This window comes from Saccopteryx bilineata, chromosome 7 (assembly GCF_036850765.1).
Source record: "Saccopteryx bilineata isolate mSacBil1 chromosome 7, mSacBil1_pri_phased_curated, whole genome shotgun sequence".
Classification (NCBI taxonomy): Eukaryota; Metazoa; Chordata; class Mammalia; order Chiroptera; family Emballonuridae; genus Saccopteryx; species Saccopteryx bilineata.
In genome coordinates, this window is record NC_089496.1 from 73,853,990 (window position 1) to 73,875,043 (window position 21,054).

The following is a 21,054-nucleotide window of genomic DNA, read 5'->3' on the forward strand; positions in this document are numbered from 1 at the left end:
GCTATGGAGCCCAGTCTCCCACTGACGCAGTAGGTGGCGCTACTAGAGGGCACGGGCAGTCTGTGCCTCGGCATCTGGGCATTATTCAGAGCAAGGTGAATGGCGGGAGGGACATTCCAGCTGTTCCAAACCCACCTTCTGGGGTGAGGACGACTGTCAGGGAGCTGTTCTGACTCCAGGTGCTGAGAGCAGCGGTTTCTGGCAATCTGGCAACCCGGAGCACTGCCTTGAGGGATATGATTATTAAAGGGGAGTGTGGGGGTGGGGTGGGGTAGGTACAGGAGTCACAGTGACCTAGAGGTGGTTCAAGCAGAGCAAAGTGATGGTGACTTTTGAAGGCCTTCCAGGCCTTGAGTGGCGGGAAAGGCATTGGTCGAGGGGCCTGAGGCAGCCATGGCCGGGTGGCCCATCCCAGGAAGACCTGGGACATTTGGCAGGTGACAGATGTTGGGTGTCTGTCCCTTGTATTTACATAAACAGGTAAATCAGAGACAGACCAGGGTCTAACTTCCCTGGTGACTTTTTCTCTGTCAAACGGCAGGCTTTCTCCTTCTGTCCAGTTTCTCCTTGGTGTGTCCCCAAACCCTCACATTCTTCCCCAGTTTTCAGCTGTGACTCTGGGCCCACTCATTGTAGATATTTTTTGGTCTTTTTGGTGGGGGAATCCAAGGATTTATTTCACCCAGCAATCAAATTGGTCATTTAAAATAATAGTCCGTCTTGTCCAAATCTAAAAATAGGTTTTCCTGGTAGGAGAAGGCAAGCAGGGAAATGGGGTGGACGGGGCCGAAAAGCCTTCAGAGCCCAGTCACCCAGGGCTGGCGGCCACTCTGCTTTGGTCTCTCCTCGTCCGACGGGTGGGAGTGACTGCTCGTCTTGATTAAAGTCAGCCTCCACCTTCCCCGGGGCCCAACCGCCCTTCTGGGGACACAGGCTGCATTCACGAGTCCTCTGCCCCTGCCCTGTGCAGATTTTATGAAAGGCGTTTTCACTTGGATTAAACAGGCACTGTGTTTGTGTGTGAAGGAGAAAATGAATCACTTCGACGTCGGGCAAGGAATTGAGGTGTTGTGTTTGTCCCTTGCAATTACATAAACACACCAGAACTCATTTAAGAAAAAAAGAAGGTGGGGGGGGGTGTGTGTGTGTGGGATGGAGTGGGAGTACGGTCTAAGCGCTGGAGTGATTTCCATACATCAGACCTCAGACAGGGTTGCATTCTGCCTGCTCACAACAGACTCAGAGTCCAAAGGAAAGTTTGAGGTTTTCCATTTCTGTTTGTGGTACAGGAAAAGGCTTATGATCTGAGGGCTTGATTCAGTGAAATAACATCGCTTTTATGCACATTCGCTGTGCGAGGAGGGCAGGAGTTGGAAGCGGCCGCTATGAGACATTAAGACTTGTTGGCAGCAGCGGGGAAGGGATTTTTTCCCCCTCCCTCCTTCTCTCCCTCCCTCCCTGCCGAGGAAAAACAGTTCTAACGAGGAGTTACTTGGTAGTTTTAACTGATTTTCAAACACTCCCCGCCCGAGAAGTTGCCGCGGATCCCCTGGCTGCGGGATCCGGCTCCGCGGCGGAGGGACTTCTCCCTGCTCCCCCCATCTTCCCAGCCCCACAGGATGAGTTTGCAGAAGAGACTCTTCCCTGGAAGGGGGACCGGTAAGTGAGGCTTCTTCTTGGGACTCACGGGGAGGTGGGGACGGAGGGTGTGAAGTGACACCCTGTCGGGGGAGCACAGCTGTGGTTCAGCCGCTCCGTGTGCGTGTGTGCAGATGCGCTCACGTGTGCATGTGCGTGTGTGCACGTGTGTGAGTGTGCGGAGCAGCGGGACCGGGACCCGTGCGTTGTCAGTGTCTGTGCAAAAGCTGGCTGAGCGCTCACTAGGCTGCTGGACAGGGGAGTGGGGGGGCGTGTGTGGGGGGGGTCGCCAGAGCCCCCAGGGGTTGGCACTGAGCCCCGGCCGGGGCATCGGTTTGTGCACATTTCTTCCTGTCAAGTGTTGGTGGCAAAGCTCAGGGGCAGCAAGGCATAAATGTCGTGGGGGCAGGGTCCACACCAGCCGGGCTCCTGGTCCAGCAGGAAGCAGAACAGAGAGGTTACTGCTGGGCTTCCGGGGTGGGGGGCGCAGAGCTCTGCAGCAGGAACCCTCCGCGCTGCCCAGACCTGCGCACTGGGAGCTCCGCGTACCTGGCAGGTACAGCACACAGCCGATGGTTTCTTAGAACAACCTCCTCCTCTGACCCCAGAAATATAAACAGGCAGCAGGGAGAAGCATAACCCCTGTGCCCAGCTTTTAAAGTCAACACTGGCGGAACGTCAGCTGTTGTAACTTTGGCATAAGAGAGTAAACACATGGTTTTCTTTAAAGAGGAGAACAAGGCACATTTTGACTTTTCTGGCTCCAGGAAGCTAGATAGGGAAGGAATGGCTAGAACCCTGGGACCCGTCTGCTCGGGTTTCATGAACAGATCTCTGAACTCTGAAGAAAGGCAGGGGAGCATAGGGACCCAGAACTGGGCTGTGGAGCTTGGCCCCTGCAGTGGAGTCCCCACTCTTAGAGTGACAGGCTGCTTGGTTTTAGCAAAGGTGTCTTAAGTCGCTAGGACTCAGCTTCCTCCTCTGCAGAACTATGGAAGCAACAAGTGAGAGAAGGCTTGTGAAGTGGCCTGAGAACCCCCAAGTGACACAGTGACACAGGAGCCCTCGCAGAGCACCCAGGTGACTGTGGCGTCCCTCTCTTGAAGAAAGCGGGCCAAGAGTTCATCTCTTTGGAGGTAGATGACACAATGTGTTTACTGGCACTGAGGGCCCTTGTGGGCTGGACTAGACCTGGTGTTTGGTAGGTGCTCCATGTTTCCTCAAAACTGTTTTGTTCACGAGAAGTCTTGCCACTGCCTGTCCCTGGGTGAATCGCTAGCTTCGGTGGGCTTCCCTGGTAACAAACAGATTGACATATTTGTTAGGAGGGTCCCTGGAGAGTATTCCTGGGAACCACACCTGTGAGGGGCGTGGGAAGCAGAGCTCAACAGGGGCCATGACGAGTCAGCTGCCCCGTGGGACTTTGTACCCTGCAGCGGCCCATCGCTGGGATTGGGCTGTCCCTAGGGCCAGGGCATCGCTGTAGGCAAGGTAGTTGGCTGCTGGTTGAGGCAGTTCCTGAAGAGAAGCTGGCCATGAGCGGTCCCAGAGCCCCGCATCAGCTGTGGGAACGCGCGCCTGGCGCCCCGGTGCTGGGGCCTTCACCGGCAGCACCCCTCCACATCGCTCAGTGACTGTAACTGCACCCCTCCACATTGCTCAGTGACGGTAACTGAGACTCTTTTCTCTGAGCTCTGCTGCTGGAAGGTTGGGGGGTGAATGCATGGATGCCTGTCCAGCCAAGTCCTTGCACAGCTGTGCCCTTGGGAATACCCCTTTCCATAGCGGGGACTCACTGTCCCGTCTGGAAAGGGGATGCATGTGTGTTGCAGCGGATGTAGCCTCTAAGGACCATCCCAGCTCTGCTATTTCACAAGTACAGATTCTGAGCATGTGGCCGTGGTGGCTGGTCCTGTCCCCAGTGAGCAGGGTCTCCTCCGGTGGAATCAGATACCCGGGGACCCTGTGAGCCCCAAGGCCAGCTGTCAGCAGGGAGAGGGTGAGCAGGGCAGGGGCAGGGAGTGGGGGCTTGAGGAGAATTCTGCTGCATACCTTCTCCCCTTCCCCCAACATTTCTTCCAAGAAGAAAAATCAAACCACAGGAGACACTGCCGTCCATCTTTGATAGTTAAAAGCTGTGTAGCGCTCCTCGTTGCCCACTGCCCGCTTCCCGGGACAAACACAGATGCAGCTGATTGACTTTACTGCCTTCCCCGCCCCTCCGCCCACTTTTCAATTGACAAAGGTAAAGTCACTTTCCCAAACACTTGGAACTCATTTAGAACAAATTATTTCGAGCATTCTGTGCCCTAGTGCTGGGCTCCAGGGAGCTAATGGCACACATTAAACAATTTCACACACACACACACACACACAAATTAATGTCAAAGAGGGACCAGGCACTCTAACTGGGGAACTGAACTAGTCTGATGGATCGTGGTGGGCTTCCCCGAGAAGGTGCCGTCTTCTGAAAGGAGTTAGGTGGGAGCCAGGGGTGGAGAAGCAGGCTCCAGGTAAGGGGAACGGCATGTCGTCAAGCAGGATGAAGAATGAGCCACTTCAGATTCTGCCAGCTGCAGCCAGCCCTTGGCACTTCATATGTGTGTACTTCCGTCCAGGCTGTTCTGCCGGCAACATCTTTTTAAAAAATAATCACGGTGACCTGTTAGCTGAGGGAATAAGAGCTTTTGTTGGTGGGGCAAAACTTCAGGAGTCCTTGTCTGTCCCCCACAGGTGATGGCCAGCCCCCAGGTGGGCTCTCTGGAACCTGTCCGCCACACCAGCCCCTCCTGCCTCCCAAGTGCTTGTCAGCACCAGGCCCTGACTTAGGACCATCACGGGCACTGCGTGCTTTGGGCTTCCCACACCCTGTGGTGTTGGCAGGTTCTGCCGCAGCTGTATACACACGTGGCACTTCATGGCTGGCGTTCCTACTGTGCGGGGCTGTGGGTAACTTCTCAGTTTCCACAAAGGTGTCAGAGCCACCACTGTCTGTGGCCTCAGGAGACCCAGCAGGTGCCTGTGCTATAACTGACTTACTCATTCCTCCAAACTACTCGCTCTAACTTGCTTTCGCATGTGTTTCTTCTGAAATGTCAGTGCAGAAATTTCTTAGGAAAATGGAAAAAATTGCAGTCAGTGGGTATATACCCACCATCTAGATTCTACTAGCAGCATGTTACTCTTTGCCTTACCACACATGTCCATCTGTCTCTTCATCCCTCTGTCCATCCATGCTTCCATCTTATTTCTTAAGGCATTTTCAGATAAATTTCAGGCATCACTGTAGTTCAGTTCTAAACACTTCACCATGTGGCCCTGCCTGCGTAGATCAGTTGATTCGAGTGTCGTCCCCATACACCAAGGTTGCGGGTTCAATCCCCGGTCAGGGCACATATAAGAATCAACCAGTGAGTGCATAAATAAGTAGAACAACAAACTGAAGTTTCTCTCTCTCTCTCTCTCTCTCTGTCCCTCTCTCTTGCTCTTTCTCTCCCCCACCCCATCTCTCCCTTTCTCTCTAAAATCAGTAAAATTAGTCAATAAATAAATACTTCAATGTGTATACAACTAACTCAAGTTCAGTATTTTTTTTTACTGTTCTTTAAGTAAAATTTATATACAGGGAAATGTATCATAAGTACACCCTTCAGCTAATTCTGAAAAATGGATGGCTGTGCAAGACAAACTCTTAACACAATGTGGTTGATTACCTTTAGCCCAGAGACCTCGCTCATGACCCTTCTCAGCTGCCTTCAGTCTTTACTAATAGTATATAAGGTATTCCTAAATTTAAAGAACCTGATTAAATAACGTGCAGTACTTGCTCCATCCTGCCTCAGCCATGGGGCAGACCCTTGCTTGTAAAGGCCCCCAGTGCTGCTGGTCAGGCCTCACGATGGTTCAAGCTTATGTGCGTGGGATCGGAGCTGAGCTCAGCGGGATGAAGGACAGGTCAGGACCGAAGGCGGGGAGCACGTGCCCTATCATGGGACTTGGGCCCTTGCAGGTGGGGACAGCTATGCCAGGGCCTCTGTGTGTACGGTGTGTCCTGGGGCCTCCCGTGAGGCCCCCTGGATCCCAAGCCAGGGCGAGGTTTGCCAGGCTATTTCCACTAGTGCTGCCCTTAGACTTCCTCACAGACCAGACTGGTCCGGGGATTGGAGGCAGTGGGTGCAGCTTTCACGGGGAAGAGGAACACAGAAGCAAAGGAGATGGGATGCAGGCAGTGCGGGCGGGGTTCTGGGACTTCTGGCTTCTGCGCCCGCCATCCTGTCCTCCCCACTGCAGGCAGGCCGAGGTGGTTCAGGGAAGGGAGAGCCGATATTTGCGGAACCATAACTATGTGTCAGACAGTGAGGACGTTCTTATTTATGTCTTCTAACACATCTCATAAGTGAGAAGTCCGATGCTCAGGAAAGGGCATGGCTTATCCCAGGTCACACAGCCCTTGAGCCTGGAGATGAGAACCGGGCACGGGACTCCGGGACCAGTGCTTGTTCGCTGTGCCTGAGTGCGCATGTGCACACCTGCACCTGCACCCTCTTCCATACCTACCTACAAGTCTGTATCGTGTCTGTGTCTGGTGTGACCACAGAGATGCCTCTCTCTCTCTCTCTCTTCCTTTTCCTCTTCTCAGCCGTCTCTCTAACAGCTGTTCAGCACTCACTTTACACAGGGAGTGTTAGGCTACGGAGAAACTAGACACAGCCCCTGGCATCAAGGACCTCGCAGTACTGGGTAAGACACAGATGCGGGAGATCAGCATGGAGTGCTTTCAAGGGACGGAGGGCAGCTCCCAATTCAGCCAGTGAGTTGGGGGGACATGGGGGGGGGAGACTTCCTGGAGGAGGTGATTGAGCCAATGCTTGAAAACAGGAGCACTGGCCAGCAAGCAGGAGGTCTGCGTTAGAAAGGGCAGGGCAGGCGTCTGCAGAGGTGCAGAGGTGGGAGAAGGCCTGGTGTGCCTGGAGTCGCTTCAAGCGCGGGGGAGCCAGCCTGTGACCTCAGGCAGGGGCTTTACATTTTTACTGACTGAGTCAGTCCTGTCATGACAATAACAAATTAAGAAAAGAAAGCAGGGATTTCTTCGTCTTCAAAAATCCTGCTTTCTGATACAAGGCAGGCAGCGGCATTCCTCAGATAACTGCATGGGCAGAAAGACTGCTGGGGGGTAGGGGCGAACAACTGCCCAGCGCTGTGCAGACGCTCCACCTCCATTCGCCCCTGGCCCAGCCTGAAACACTCAGGAGGGGTCGGCCCCCGGCAGGAGGTACGGGTCTCTGGCATCCCCATAAAAACAGAAAAGACACGGACTCGGCTGTCTCCACACCCTTGTAAAAAGGAGAGACCCCAAACCGAACATAGCGTTCCTGCCAAAAGTCCTGCTGAGTAGAAACATTCTCCCCCTGGTGTGTCATTCATTAATACCTGGCCTTTTCTTGTGGTCTGGTGCAGGGGAGGCTGCCGTGCAAACCATCCTCATCTTAGCCTTGAGAAAGCACCACCCAGCCCGGCCACTCCCTCCCACTGTGCTGTTAACCCTTTATGGCAGGGATCCCCAAATTACGGGCCCGCAGGCCACATGCGGCCCCCCTGAGGCCATTTATTCGGCCCCCGCCGCACTTCCGGAAGGGGCACCTCTTTCATTGGTGGTCAGTGAGAGGAGCATAGTTCCCATTGAAATACTGGTCAGTTGGTTGATTTAAATTTACTTGTTCTTTATTTTAAATATTGTATTTGTTCCCGTTTCATTTTTTTTTTACTTTAAAATAAGATCAGTGCAGTGTGCATAGGGATTTGTTCATAGTTTTTTTTATAGTCTGGCCCTCCAATGGTCTGAGGGACAGTGAACTGGCCCCCTGTGTAAAAAGTTTGGGGACCCCTGCTTTATGGGCTCACCATGTGCCTGCTGACTGGGACAGACAGGGAGGGATCTCCAGCATGGTTTGTGTATTCAGGTTTTATTCCAAGGACAAGGATTGTTGTCACATAAGCTTGGATAAGTCCAGGCTTTTCCTTTCTTCTACCACACGCTTCCTTTATTCCTGGGAGAACGAAGGGGGCAGCCCTGCAGGTTCGTCGTGAGAGATGTGCTCACGCGGCTGCTTCAGTGCCCGTTCCTGTTATTAACCAGTCTCAGTGCTGCGTCTCCAAGTGCTGTCCCTTCATCCTATAGCTGATAATTAACCAAGCAATGTGATGGTCCCATCCAGAGGGTCATGAAGCTCTTGGAAGCAAACCTTCTTCCCTAGGAGAGAACATTGCTGCTCCTTCCCAATCTGTGGCCTTGAAGCACTAGGAGAGAGTGTGAATACGGTTTCCAAGTCTCATCTAAGTCTCAGCCTAGTCACATGAATTAAATTAAGAACTTGCAAGAGCTCTTTGTAAAAACGCTGAAATGCAAACAAATATAGAAGCGTCATTTATTTATTCATTCAGTTTAGGTTGATTCATTCAGTAAATGTTTATTGGGCCCTTATGGGCCAGGCGTGCCCGGTGGTGGGGAGCAGGCGGATAAGTTCCTGTTTTGGGGTGCTCGTCGTCTCAAGAGACCCACATGTGGTACAAGAGTACCCGAATAGCCTGACAGGACACCTCCAGATGAGGACCTGTTCCATGGAGGAAGGGAGTTGAGAGACCAGTGCCTGGGGCTAGCTTAATTGGGTGGACAAGAGAGGCCACATGTGGGATACAGAGGCAGGAAGGAGCCAGCCATATGGAGATCTGGAAGGGGAACCTTCCTGGAGGAGGGAACAGCTTGGACACAAGCCTTTGGGTGACATGGACTTGGCTTCTTGGAGAAGGGAGGACTAACAGGAGAGATCATGTAAATCTTTGGGACATGGCAAGGGATTTGGATTTTATTTGAAAACAAGGCAGCATCTTGGGAAGGCATGACTTCATGGGCATGGATGTTTTCAGGGCAATGGCACACTTTTTTTTTTGCATGATTTTTTAGTGGCAGATACGTGACATCATGCGTTTGTCCAACCCCAGAGAACGTGCAGCACAAAGAGTGAACCCTGATGTTAAACTATGGACTTGAGTTAATCACAATATCTCAATATTGTTTTTTTCAAACTTAGAATGCTTCGCACGGAGGGAAAATGTTAATAATAGGAGAAACTGCATGGAGTTGTGGAACTCTGTAGTTTCTGTGCATTTTTTCCCTTTTTTGTCTTCTTCTTTTTTTTAAGTGAGAGGAGGGGGGAGATAGACAAACTCCCGCATGCACTCCAACCAGGATTCACCTGGTGACCCCTGTCTGGGCCAGATGCTAGAATCAACCGAGCTATTTTTAGTGCCTGAGGCTGATATGCTCAGACCAACTGAGCTATACTCAGTGTCTGGGGCTGATGCTCAAAGCAATTGAGCCACTGGCTGTTGGAGGGGAAGAAGGAGAGAAAGGGGAGAGAGAGGGGTACAGAAGCAGATGGTCACTTCTCATGTGTGCCCTGACCAGGGATTAAACCTGGGATGTTCATATGCTGGGCTCTATCCACGAGCAAACCAGTCAGAGCCACATTTTTTTCTATAAACTTAAAACTGCTATAAAAAAATAGAACCTTGGCCTGGGCTGGTTGGCTCAGTGGATAGAGTGTCAGCCCAAGGTCACTGGCTTGAGCTCAAGGTTATTGTCTTGAACAAGGAGTTAGTGGCTTGGCTTGAGCCCCCCGGTCAAGGCACATGGCACATATGAGAAGCAATCAGTGAACAACTAAAGTGACACAACTATGAGTTGATGCTTCTCATCTCTCTCCCTTTCTGTCTGTCTCTCACTTAAAAAGAAAGATTTTATTCTTTTTTTTATGGCTGTCATATTCCATTTATATATACACTATATCTTCTTTATCTACTCATCTATTGATGGACACTTAGATTACCTCCATATCTTGGCTATTGTAAATAACGCGGCAATGAACATGGGGATGCATTTATCTTTCCAATTAGCATTTGAATTTCTTTGGATAAATACCCAGAATTGGAATTGCTGGGTCACATGGCAGATTTATTAACTTTCTGTGGAACCTTTGTGCTGTTTTTCATAGTGGCTGCACCAATTTGCAATTCACCTAGCAGTGCACAAGGGCTCCCTTTTCTCCACATCCTCACCGGCACTTGTTTGTTGATTTATTGATGAGCGCCATTCTGACGGGTATGAGGTGATATCTCACTGTGGTTTTAATTTGCGTTTCCTTGATGATTATTAGTGATGTTGAGTATCTTTTCATGTCTGCTGGCCATCTGTATGTCCTTTTTGGAGAAATGTCTGTTCAGGTCCTCTGCCTATTTTTTAATTGGATTGCTTACTTTTTTTTAGTGTTCAATTGTATGAGTTCTTTATATATTTTGGATTTTAACCCCTTATCAGATGTATTATTAGCAAATATCTTCTTCCAATCAGTAGGTTGTCTTGTTTCTGATCTTAAGGAAAACGCTTTTAGCTTTTCACTGTTGATTATGGTATTAGCTGTAGGCTTGTCATATGTGGCCTTTATTATGTTGAGGTTATTATGTTCCCTCTATTCCCACTTTGCTGAGAGTTTTTATTATAAATAGATGTTGGATTTTGTCAAATGCTTTTCCTGTGTATACGGGGGTGGGCAAAAGTAGGTTCATGGTTGTTTGTATGGAAAATATTATAATACAACAATTAATGAATAATACAAGAATAAACTCTGTTCTGTGTACTCACAAGTATAAACCTACTTTTGCCTACCCTGTATTTATATGAGCATAAGATTTTTATCCTTCATTTTGTTTAGGTAGTGTATCATGTTTACTAATATGTAGATTTATTTATTTATTTATTTATTTTTTTACAGAGGCAGAGATAGACAGGGACAGACAGACAGGAATGGAGAGAGATGAGAAGCATCAATCATCAGTTTCTCGTTGCGTGTTGCGACTTCTTAGTTGTTCATTGATTGCTTTCTCACATGTGCCTTGACTGTGGGCCTTCAGCAGACCGAGTAACCTCCTGCTGGAGCCAGCGACCTTGGGTCCAAGCTGGTGAGCTCTTTGCTCAAGCCAGATGAGCCTGCGCTCAAGCTGGCGACCTCGGGGTCTTGAACCTGGATCCTTCCGTATCCCAGTCCGACGCTCTATCCACTGCGCCACCACCTGGTCAGACTGATATGTAGATTTTGTACTAACCTTACATCCCAGGAATAATTCTCACTTGATCATGGTTTATGATTTTTTTAATGTGTTGCTGAATTTGTTTTGCTAATATTTTGTTGAGGACTTTTACATCTATGTTCATTAGAAAGAGAGGTAGGTGTGTGTGTGTGTGTGTGTGTGTGTGTGTATATATATACGAGAGAGAGAGAGAGAGAGACAGAGAGATGGACAGACAGGAAGAGAGAGAGATGAGAAGCATCAACTCATATTTGCATCACTTTAGTTGTTCATTGATTGCTTCTTATATGTGTATTGGCCTGGTGGAAGGGGAGGTGACATTCCAGCCGAACCAGTGACCCCTTACTTAAGCCAGCGACCTTGAGCTTCATTCAAACTAGCTACTTTTGGACTCAAGCCAGCAACCATGGAATCATGTCTAAGATCTCATGCTTAAGCCCATGACCCTGCACTCAAGCTGGTGAGCATGGGCTCAAGCCAGCAACCTTGGGGTTTCAAACCTGGGTCCTCAGCATCCCAGACTGACATTCTATTATCCACTGTGCCACTACCTGGTCGGGCCCTATATTCTTTAGAAAAAACTTTTATATATTGATTTGAAAGAGAAAGAGAAATATTGATTTGTTGTTCAATTTATTTATGCATTCATTGGTTAATTCTTGTATGTGTCCTGACTGGGGACTGAATATGTAATCTTGGCATATCAAGACAACACTCTAACCAACTGAGCTACCCAGCCAGGACATATTTTCTTTCTTTCTTTTTCTTTTTTTGTAATGTCTCTATATGGTTTTAGAATTGGTTAGTGCTGTCCTCATAAAATGAATTTGGGAGCTTTCACCCTTGAATTTTTTTGAAATAGTTTGAGAAGGATAGATGTTAGTTCTTCTTTAAATGTTTGGTAGAATTCACATGTGAAGCCATCTGGTCCAGGACTTTTGTTTGTTGGGAGTTTCGGATTACTGATTTCATTTCATTAGTAGTAATTGGTCTGTTCAGATTTTCAGTTTCTTCTTGATTTCAATCTCAGAATATTCTGTTTCTAGGAATTAATCCATTTCTTCCAGATTGTCCAATGTGCTGGCATATAATTTCTCATAGTATTTTCTTAAAATCCTTTCTATTTCTGTGGTGTCAGTTGTCACTTCTCTTTTGTTTCTGATTTTATTTGGGTCCTCTCTCAATTTTTCTTAATGAGTCCAACTTCAGGTTAATCAATTGTGTTCATCTTTAAAAGAATCAGCTCTTGGTTTCATTGATACTTTGTATTGTTTTAAAAAACTCTATTTTGTTTATTTCTTCTATGATCTTTATTATTTATTTCCTTCTACTCACTTGGGGCATTGTTTCTTTTTCTTTTTCTAGCTCTTTCAGGTATGGGGTTAGATTGTTTATTTACAATTTTTCTTTCATTTTTTTTTTTTTTTTGTATTTTTCTGAAGCTGGAAATGGGGAGGCAGTTAGACAGACTCCCACATGCGCCCGACCGGGACCACCTGGCATGCCCACCAGGGGGCGATGCTCTGCCCATCTGGGGCATTGCTCTGTTGCAACCAGAGCCACTCTAGCACCTGGGGCAGAGGCCATGGAGCCATCCCCAGCACCCGGGCCATCTTTTGCTCCAATGGAGCCTTGGCTGCAGGAGGGGAAGAGAGAGACAGAGAGGAAGGATAGGGGGAGGGGTGGAGAAGCAGATGGGCTGAACCCGGGACTTCCGCACGCCAGGCCGACGCTCTACCACTGAGCCAACCGGCCAGGGCCTATTTACAATTTTTCTTGATTTGTGAGGCAGGCCCGCATTGCTGTGAATGTCTGTCCTAGAACTTCTTTCACTGTGGGATCCCATCGATTTGGGGTTGTTGTGTTCTTATTTTTCAATGTCTCAAGATATCTTTTGATTTCCTCCTTGATCTTGTTGTTAACCCATTTATTGTTCAGTAACATGCTAGTTAACCTCCATGACTTTGGGTGTTTTTCAGTTTTTTTTCTCATGATTGATTTCTAGTTTCATACCATTGTAGTCAGAGAAGATGCTTGATATGATTTCAGTCTTCTTGAATTTGTTGAGACTTGTTTTGAGTCCTAACATGTGATCTTTAATGGAAAATGTTCCATGTGCACTTGAAAAAAAAGTATATTCTCTTTTGGGTGAAATGTTCTAAAAATATCAAATCAATTTAGTCTAATGTGTCATTTAAGGCCACTTGTTTCATTGTTGATTTTCTGCCTGGAAGATCTATCCAGTAATATCAATGGGATGTTAAAATTCCCTATTACAACTGTTGATCTCTCCCTTTGTGTCCATTAAAATTTGCTTTCTACATTTAGGTGCTCACATGTTGGGTGCATAAATGTTTGCAAGAATCATATCCTCTTGTCAGATTGATCCCTATATCATTTTGTAATATTCTTTTTGTCTCTTGTTATAGCCTTTGTTTTAAAGTCTGTTGTATCTGAAATAAATATTGCTACCCCAGATTTTTAAAAATTACCACTTGCATGTAGTATCTTTTTCTATCCCTTTACATTAGTCTCTGTGCATTTTCAGTCTGAAGTGGGTTTCTTATAGGCAGCATATATATGAGTCTTGTTTTCTTAGGCATTCAGCTACCTTTTGTCTTTTAACTGGGCATTTAATCTATTTGAAATTTAAATAATTATTAAAATAATTATTAATGAGTATGTAGTTATTATCCTTTTATAATTCATATATATATATTTTTGTATTTTTCTGAAGCTGGAAATGGGGAGAGACAGTCAGACAGACTCCTGCATGCGCCCGACCGGGATCCACCCTGGCACGCCCACCAGGGGGCGACGCTCTGCCCACCAGGGGGCAATGCTCTGCCCCTCTGAGGCCTCGCTCTGTTGTGACCAGAGCCACTCTAGTGCCTGGGGCAGAGGCCAAGGAGCCATCCCCAGCGCCCGGGCCATCTTTGCTCCAATGGAGGCTCGGCAGCGGGAGGGGAAGAGAGAGACAGAGAGGAAGGGGAGGGGGAGGGGTGGAGAAGCAGATGGGCGCTTCTCCTGTGTGCCCTGGCCGGGAATCGAACCCAGGACCTCTGCACGCCAGGCCGACGCTCTACCACTGAGCCAACCGGCCAGGGCTATAATTCATATTTTTATCGTTTTCTATTTTTAAAGCTAAAAGGACTGTTATTATAATTTTTCTTTTTTTGTGATAAAATATGGGTAACATAAAATTTGCCATTGTAACAATTTTTAACATTTTTAGATTCATGCCAGAATTAAGAGGACAGTACAAAAATTTTCCTTACAGCTTCTGCTCCTCCACAGATACATAGTCTCTCCTATTATCCACAAAACCCCACCAGAGTGGTCCATTTTCTACAATTAGTGATCTTTCATTGACACCCAAAGTCCATAGTTTACATCAGGGTTCGCTCTTGGTTTTGTACATGTGTGAATTTATGTGTGCATATTGTTTTTAAATTTTTTTCAGTTGCAGTCGATGTACAATATTAGTTGTAGGTGTACAACCCGGCAATCAGACATTTCTGTAACTTAACAATCATCCCGATAAACCTAGTACCCATCCAACACCATACATAGTTATTACAATATTATTGAGTGTACTCCCTATGCTGAACTTTACATCCTCATGACTGTTCTATAACTGCCAATGTGTATTCTTAATTCCTTCACCTTTTTCACCCCTGAGCCCCCTCCCATCTGGCAACTGTCAAAATGTTCTCTGTATTTATGAGTCTGTTTCTATTCTGCTTGCTTGTTTAATTTGGTTTCCTAGATTCTACATGTAAGTGAAATCATATGGCATTTGTTTTTCTCTGTATGACTTATTTCATTGATCATAATACCCTCTATGTGCGTCCATGTCGTTGCAGATGACAAGATTTCATTATTTTTTATGACTGAGTCATATTCCACTGTATATATGCATCACCATTTCTTTATCCATTGATCTATTGATGGACAGTTAAGTTGCTTCCTTATTTTGGCTATTGTAAATAATGCTTCACTGAACATGTGAATGCACATATCTTTGTGATTTAGTGTTTTGTGATTTTCTGAATAAATACCCAAAAGTGGAGTTGCTTCTCCCTTCTTTGTCTCTTGTTATAGCTTTTGTTTTAAACTCTATTTTGTCTGGTATAAGTATTGCTACCCATGCTTTTCCCCCCTATATTTTCATGAAATATCTTTTTCTATCCCTTTATTTTCAGTCTATCTTTTGATCTGAAGCATGTCTCTTGCAGGCAGCATATGCAAGGATTTTGTTTCCTTAACCATTCAGCCAATCTATGTATTTTGATTGGAGCATTTAACCCATTTGTATTTAAAGTAAGTGTTGATAGATATGTTAATTTACTACCATTTTATTTTTCAGATTTTTTTCTTTTTCTTTTATATTTTTAGAAAGAGAGAGTGTGTATGTGTGTGTGTGAGAGAGAGTCAGGAAGGGATAGAGATGAGAAACATCAACTCTTATTTGTGGTATTTTAGTTGTTCATTGATTGCTTCTCATATGTGCCTTGACTGGAGGGGAGGGCTCAAGTCAAGCCAGTGACCCCTTGCTCAAGCCAGTGACCTTGGGCTCAAGCCAGCAATCTTAGGCTTCAAGCCAGCGACCCTTGGGCTCGAGCCAGAGACCATGGGATTATGTCAGGGGTCCCCAAACTATGGCCCGCGGGCCACATGCGGCCCCCTGAGGCCATTTATCTGGCCCCCGCCACACTTCCGGAAGGAGCACCTCTTTCATTGGTGGTCAGTGAGAGGAGCACATTGACCATCTCATTAGCCAAAAGCAGGCCCATAGTTCCCATTGAAATACTGGTCAGTTTGTGGATTTAAATTTACTTTTCTTTATTGTAAATATTGTATTTGTTCCCATTTTGTTTTTTTACTTTAAAATAAGATATGTGCAGTGTGCATAGGGATTTGTTCATAGTTTTTTTTTATAGTCTGGCCCTCCAACGGTCTGAGGGACAGTGAACTGGCCCCCTGTGTAAAAAGTTTGGGGACTCCTGGATTATGTCAATGATCCCATGCTCAAGCTGCACTCAAGCCGACAATCTTGGAGTTTTGAACCTTGGTCCTCAGTGTCCCAGGTTGATGCTCAGGCAATATTTGTTTCTTGTTTCTGAAGAAGACCCTTTAACATTTCTTGTAATATTGGTTTGGTGATAATGAATGTCTTTAGTTTTTTTCTTCTCTGGGAAGCATTTATCTGTACTTCATTTCTAAATGATAGCTTTGTAGGGTAGTCTTGGTTGTAGGTCCTTGCTTTTCATCACTGAATATTTCCTGCTGATCTTTTCTGGACTGCAAAGTTTCTGTTGAGAAATCAGCTGACAGTCTTATGGGAGCTACTTTGTAGTTAACTAACTGCTTTTCTCTTATTCCTTTTAAGATTCTTTTTGTCTCTAACTTTTGCCATTTTAATTATGATGTGTCTTGGTGTGGGCCTCTTTGGGTTCATCTTGTTTGGGACTGATGGCATTTACTGGACTTTTGTGTCTATTTCCTTTGCTGTGTTAGGAAAGTTATCGGTCGTTATTCCTTCAAAAAGGTTTTCAAGTCCTTCTCTTTCTCTTCTCCTTTTGATACGCTTATGACGCAAATGTTACTACATTTGATGTTGTCCCAGAAGTCCCTTAAACTATCATAATTAAAAAAAGATATATATATATATATATATATATATATATATATATATTTTTTTTGCTTTTGTGATTGGGTGTTCTTTGCTACCTATCTTCAAAATTGCTGACTCAATCCTCTGTTTCATCTAATCTGATATTGATTCTCTAATCAGTGATTTTCAACCTTTGTTTCTCACACACTCATAAACTAATTACTAAAGAAAAAGGGGCCCTGACCTCTTCTTCCTTAGTAACTAATTTATTTGTGCCATGAGATGAAAATGGTTGTATTTAGTCAGGGGCACTGACCTTAGTAATTAGTGTGTGTTTGTGCCATGAAAAAAAAAAAGGTTGAAAAACACTGCTCTATATTATAGTTTTCATTTAAGTTATTGTATTCTTTATTTCTGACTGGTTCTTTTTATACTTTTTATCTCTTTGCATAAGTTCTCAGAGTTAATTTATTCTTCCCTCTGTTCACTGAGCATTTTTACAGCCTGTGATTTGAACCCTGCATCTGGTAGACTGCTTGTCTACCTTTTGTTTAGTTTTTTTTTTTTTTCTAGAGTTTTGTTCTTTCTTTCATTTGGGGCATGTTTCTTTGTCTCCTCATTTTAGCTGCCTCTTTGTGTTTGTTTCTAAGTAATTTGTAGAGCTGCTGTGTCTCCTAGTCTTGTGAGGGTGACCATATATAGTAGGTGTCCTATGGGCTCTTTGGTGCAGTTTCCCTGGTCATCCAAGTTGGATCCTCAAGGGCGTGCCTTGTGTGGGTTCTGTGCTCCTCTGTTGTAGTTGAGCCTTGATTGCTGTTGGCGAGTCAATGAGTGGGACTGACCTTCAGGTTGACTGGCTATGAGGATTGGCCGAAACCATAGCAGGTGAGCTGTTGTGCAGGGGCTGACCACATGGAGCAGGATTTGCTTTAGCAGATTTCTGGTGCTGGACAAGTCCACCCTTTGGGTGTTTGTTTATGGAGTTAATTGGGTGATGCTCTGTGTGGTATGAAGTAGCCTCCAGCTGTGTTGGTTTTAGGGCCTCTTGGGAAGTGCTCCAAGGGAAGGCCCAGGTCAGCACTGCCTGTGCCCAGCCTGGGCCACCTGGTAGGAGCTATGGAGTGATCTGCGGTTGGTAGCTGCCTGTGTTGGGCTTGGTGGTGTCTGGAAGATGCTATGCTCTGAATCAAGGTTGGCTGCCACTCATGCCAGGCTTGGGACCACCCAGCAAGAGGCCCAGGGCATGTCGAGGCCAGCCACTGCTTGTGCCAGGTTTGTGGATCTTTGAGAGATTTTAGGGAAGTCCACAGTGGATCCGAGGATTGTGAGGAACAGCTGCTGAATGATGTTCAGGGTGGTGTGAGTTGAGTGGGGCAGGGTCTTGGAGAACCACCAGGGTGGGCTGAACAGTGATAGCCAGGTTGATAGAGATTCAGATTTGACACACACCGGTGCCTGCAGTCTGGGTAGAGGGCAGGGCTTAGCAAAGGAACAGTGGTGCCTGTCATGACTTCTGTCCTGGAAGAGCTGCCTGTCCAGTTCTCACCCTGAAGCCAAACAATTCCATTTCTCCCTCTACGTCCCTGTGCTGGAGCCCAGATGGAGTGTTTGTGAGTGAGGGAGTCTGCGCACAGGCCCTTTAAGAGGTTGCTGGATCTCTAGCAGTCCTCCATCTCAGCTGGACAGACTCCCTGCTGATCTTCAGAGCCAAATGTTGTGGGGATTCCTGTTCCTGGCACTGGTTTTTCCGGTTTATCTGGGATTCCTGGCTCCTCAGGGGGGACCTTCACAGCCATGATATCATTCCTGATTCTAACCATCACACGTGGGTGTGGGATCTGCCCTTCTCATGTTTCTGCCCTCCCAACAGTGTCGAGGTGGCTTCTTATTTAATACCCTTAGTTATAGCACTTCTGTTTAGCTAGTCTCCAGGTGGTTCTCAAGGGTGCTTGTTCTAGATTTAGTTGTAATTTTGATGTGGTCGTGGGTGGAGCTGAGCACAGTGTTTAGCTTCTCCATTCTCTTGATTGGAAATCACTCTAGCTAGACTTTTCGTATAAAGTAAGGACTTTGGTTTGAGTCTGTATGCTGCTGTGGGCTGGGGAGAACGGGAGAACCCCAGAGTAGGGTCTGAGGGTCTGGAGACCCACAGTCCTGCCTGCACAACCTTGTCATGGCTATGTCATTTCCCTGGACTCCAGGGTCTGCATTGATAAAGGAAGGCATCTGAGTAAATCATAGAGTCCTGGCCTTGACCTTCACTGAGTTTAAGTTGAAAGTGATAACGAGGTAAAGAATCTATCATCCTTGCAAGATGGTGTTCCATCTTTAGTTCAAACTGTTATGCTATATTCTGCATTATGACAACCAGCTCTAAAGTTCACAGCATAAAGACTTGCTGAGAACTTGTAAAGAACACTAGGTAGCTCCTTGCTTAGACTCCAAGCAGCCCTGTCAGGTTGTTGGATTATTGTTCCCATTTTGTGGAGGAGGGAACTGAGGCTCAGAAAGAGAAAAGGACTTCTTCACATCCATAGAACTGGCCAGTACAGAAGCGGCTCCTCTTTACTTTGCTGCTATGAGATCAGAACAGATGGACCCATGTGTGGTGTTTAAAAAACAAGCACATATCCTTTTGTCTTCTGAATGTGTCAACTTGCTACAACCAATATGCATGACTTAAGTAAAAGGGAGGAAAAGCACCTGAAGAAATGGAAACATATAATTAAAAACAACAACAACACATCATCTTATAGATAGAATTTGTGATATAATCCCACCAGATGCTAGCTCTCTAGGGGGACCTGTGGGACAGACCTCCTGGTCACATGGCTTTATGTGTGATGGGACACACAGAAATGGCTTGTCACTTTATGCCACAGTTTTTAGCATTATCATTTGGGTCATTAGTTAGGAAACTTTAGCTGACATCAGAATCCCTTGTTAAGTAGACTCCTGGGCTCTGTGGGCTGTCGTCCCCCTGGAATGTCCAGTCCCTCCCAGACTGCCATTGCCCGGGACACGTCCAGAGGCTGTGAGGTGCACAGACGCCACCAGCCGCTCGGTCACCAGCATCCGTGCGCTCTAGAGAGGCAGGCTGCTGTTCTGGTCACTCCCCCTGTGCAGCGGGGGTAAAGCAGCACCTGCCCGTGGAGCTGCTGAGAGGATGCCCAGGAGCTCCCTGCCCACGGCGGCCACTCTCTGTGGAACTGAGAGTGGAGATGTGTGCACATGCACGTGCAAGTCCACTGGGGGGCCACGTGGAGGCGAATTCAGATTGGTTTCCATGCTAAGAAAAAAGTGAAATAACGGTAGAAGGAGTGGGTGGTTATTCCCGACGCCTGCACTGGAGAGCCGCGAGTGAGCTTTCTCATCCACCCTCACGCCCTTTCAGTGACACCCACGGCGGGAGAGAACACCACGGCTGAGACATGACCAGGATCCCTCAGGAAGAACCTGGCTGAGCTCGGCGTGGCTCAGTGCCGCAGTTCTAACCAGGGGCTCTCCCCTGCAGCTTCCTCCTGGAGGAGGTGCTGGGGACCCGGACGAGACATAGTCCCCACTCTCAGGTACCCACCACCCTGTATCAGCGAGGGTCAGGGCAGGGTCTCAGTATACTTCTGAAAGTGAGCAAGACCGAACCATCTGATCACAGAGGGAGGGGCAGGAACTGATTCAGGTGCAGCTGACAAGGGAGGGCTTAGACCTGCGCAGAAGGCAGGAAAGCCCGGCTCCCTCACCATCCTCAGGACCTGAGAAGGCCGAGGCTGGCCTGGGTGCCACATTACCTCCCGGCCGTTTGTCCGGTGAGACGGCCTGGGCCGAAGCCCGGGCCGGGGCCCCTGCTGCGCTGTGCCCAGGCTGGGGGTGAGCAGAGAAGTTGGCACGAGCGAGGCCCTCATGCCTGGCACTTGAGAGGTTTGCCATCGGCACTCTAGATGCCCTGCAGTGTGGAACTGTCCCCCCACCTGCTGACAGAGGCAGCTTTGTCTCCAGTGTACTTCCCTCGTGACCGTGGCTTGGTACCCGAGCAGTGGCTGGATGTTCACAGCCTCGCATGAAATTCCAAGGACTCCTACGGGTGACACCTACTCCCTCATTAAAGCCCCCAGGAAGCCCCGAAACACTTGTTGCTGGCGTTGGGAAGCATTCCATTCTTCAGAAGATAGGACCACGCAGACGTCCCAGCAGGCACACACAAACGGCTCACACAGAAGGGGGCAAGGGAGGTGTTGAGGGGAATATGGGGGAGGGGGGATGCATTCGGGGCAACACTAGAATCTATGTAAACACAATCAATCAAAATCAATTAAAAATTAATTTCTGGTATGAGAAAACAAACAAACAAAAACAAAAAACAAACGGCTCACACAGGCTGTGCCCAGGAGCCGTGCGTGGGACGATCGTCAGGGGGCAGATGGGTTAAATGTCACCCTTTAAGTAGGCTCTCCAAGGGGACATGTGGGGGATAGAGCCTTGGTCACATGGTGATAAACCCGATAGGACAGACAGAGAGGCGCCTTGTCCCTTTGTGCTGTGTGGTTGTGCACAGGCTCTATGTAAGTCCAGTCCCTGCTTCTCAACCTTGACCATGCACCCGAGTCACCTGCAGGACTTGTGAAAGCAGCGTGGGGCTCTGTCCTCAGAGCCTCCAG

The 21,054-nt window shown here is 47.3% G+C and overlaps 1 protein-coding gene across 1 annotated transcript in view; it reads left to right on the top strand.

Moving 5' to 3' along the window:
- Nucleotides 1–1,534: 1,534 nt before the first annotated feature.
- Nucleotides 1,535–21,054, top strand: part of IL16 (interleukin 16) — a 94,517-nt gene continuing 74,997 nt past the window's right edge. The window contains exon 1 of the mRNA XM_066238353.1: nucleotides 1,535–1,659. Coding sequence (XP_066094450.1) covers nucleotides 1,620–1,659 — 40 coding nt within the window. The 5' untranslated portion in view covers nucleotides 1,535–1,619. The remainder of the gene's footprint in view (nucleotides 1,660–21,054) is intronic.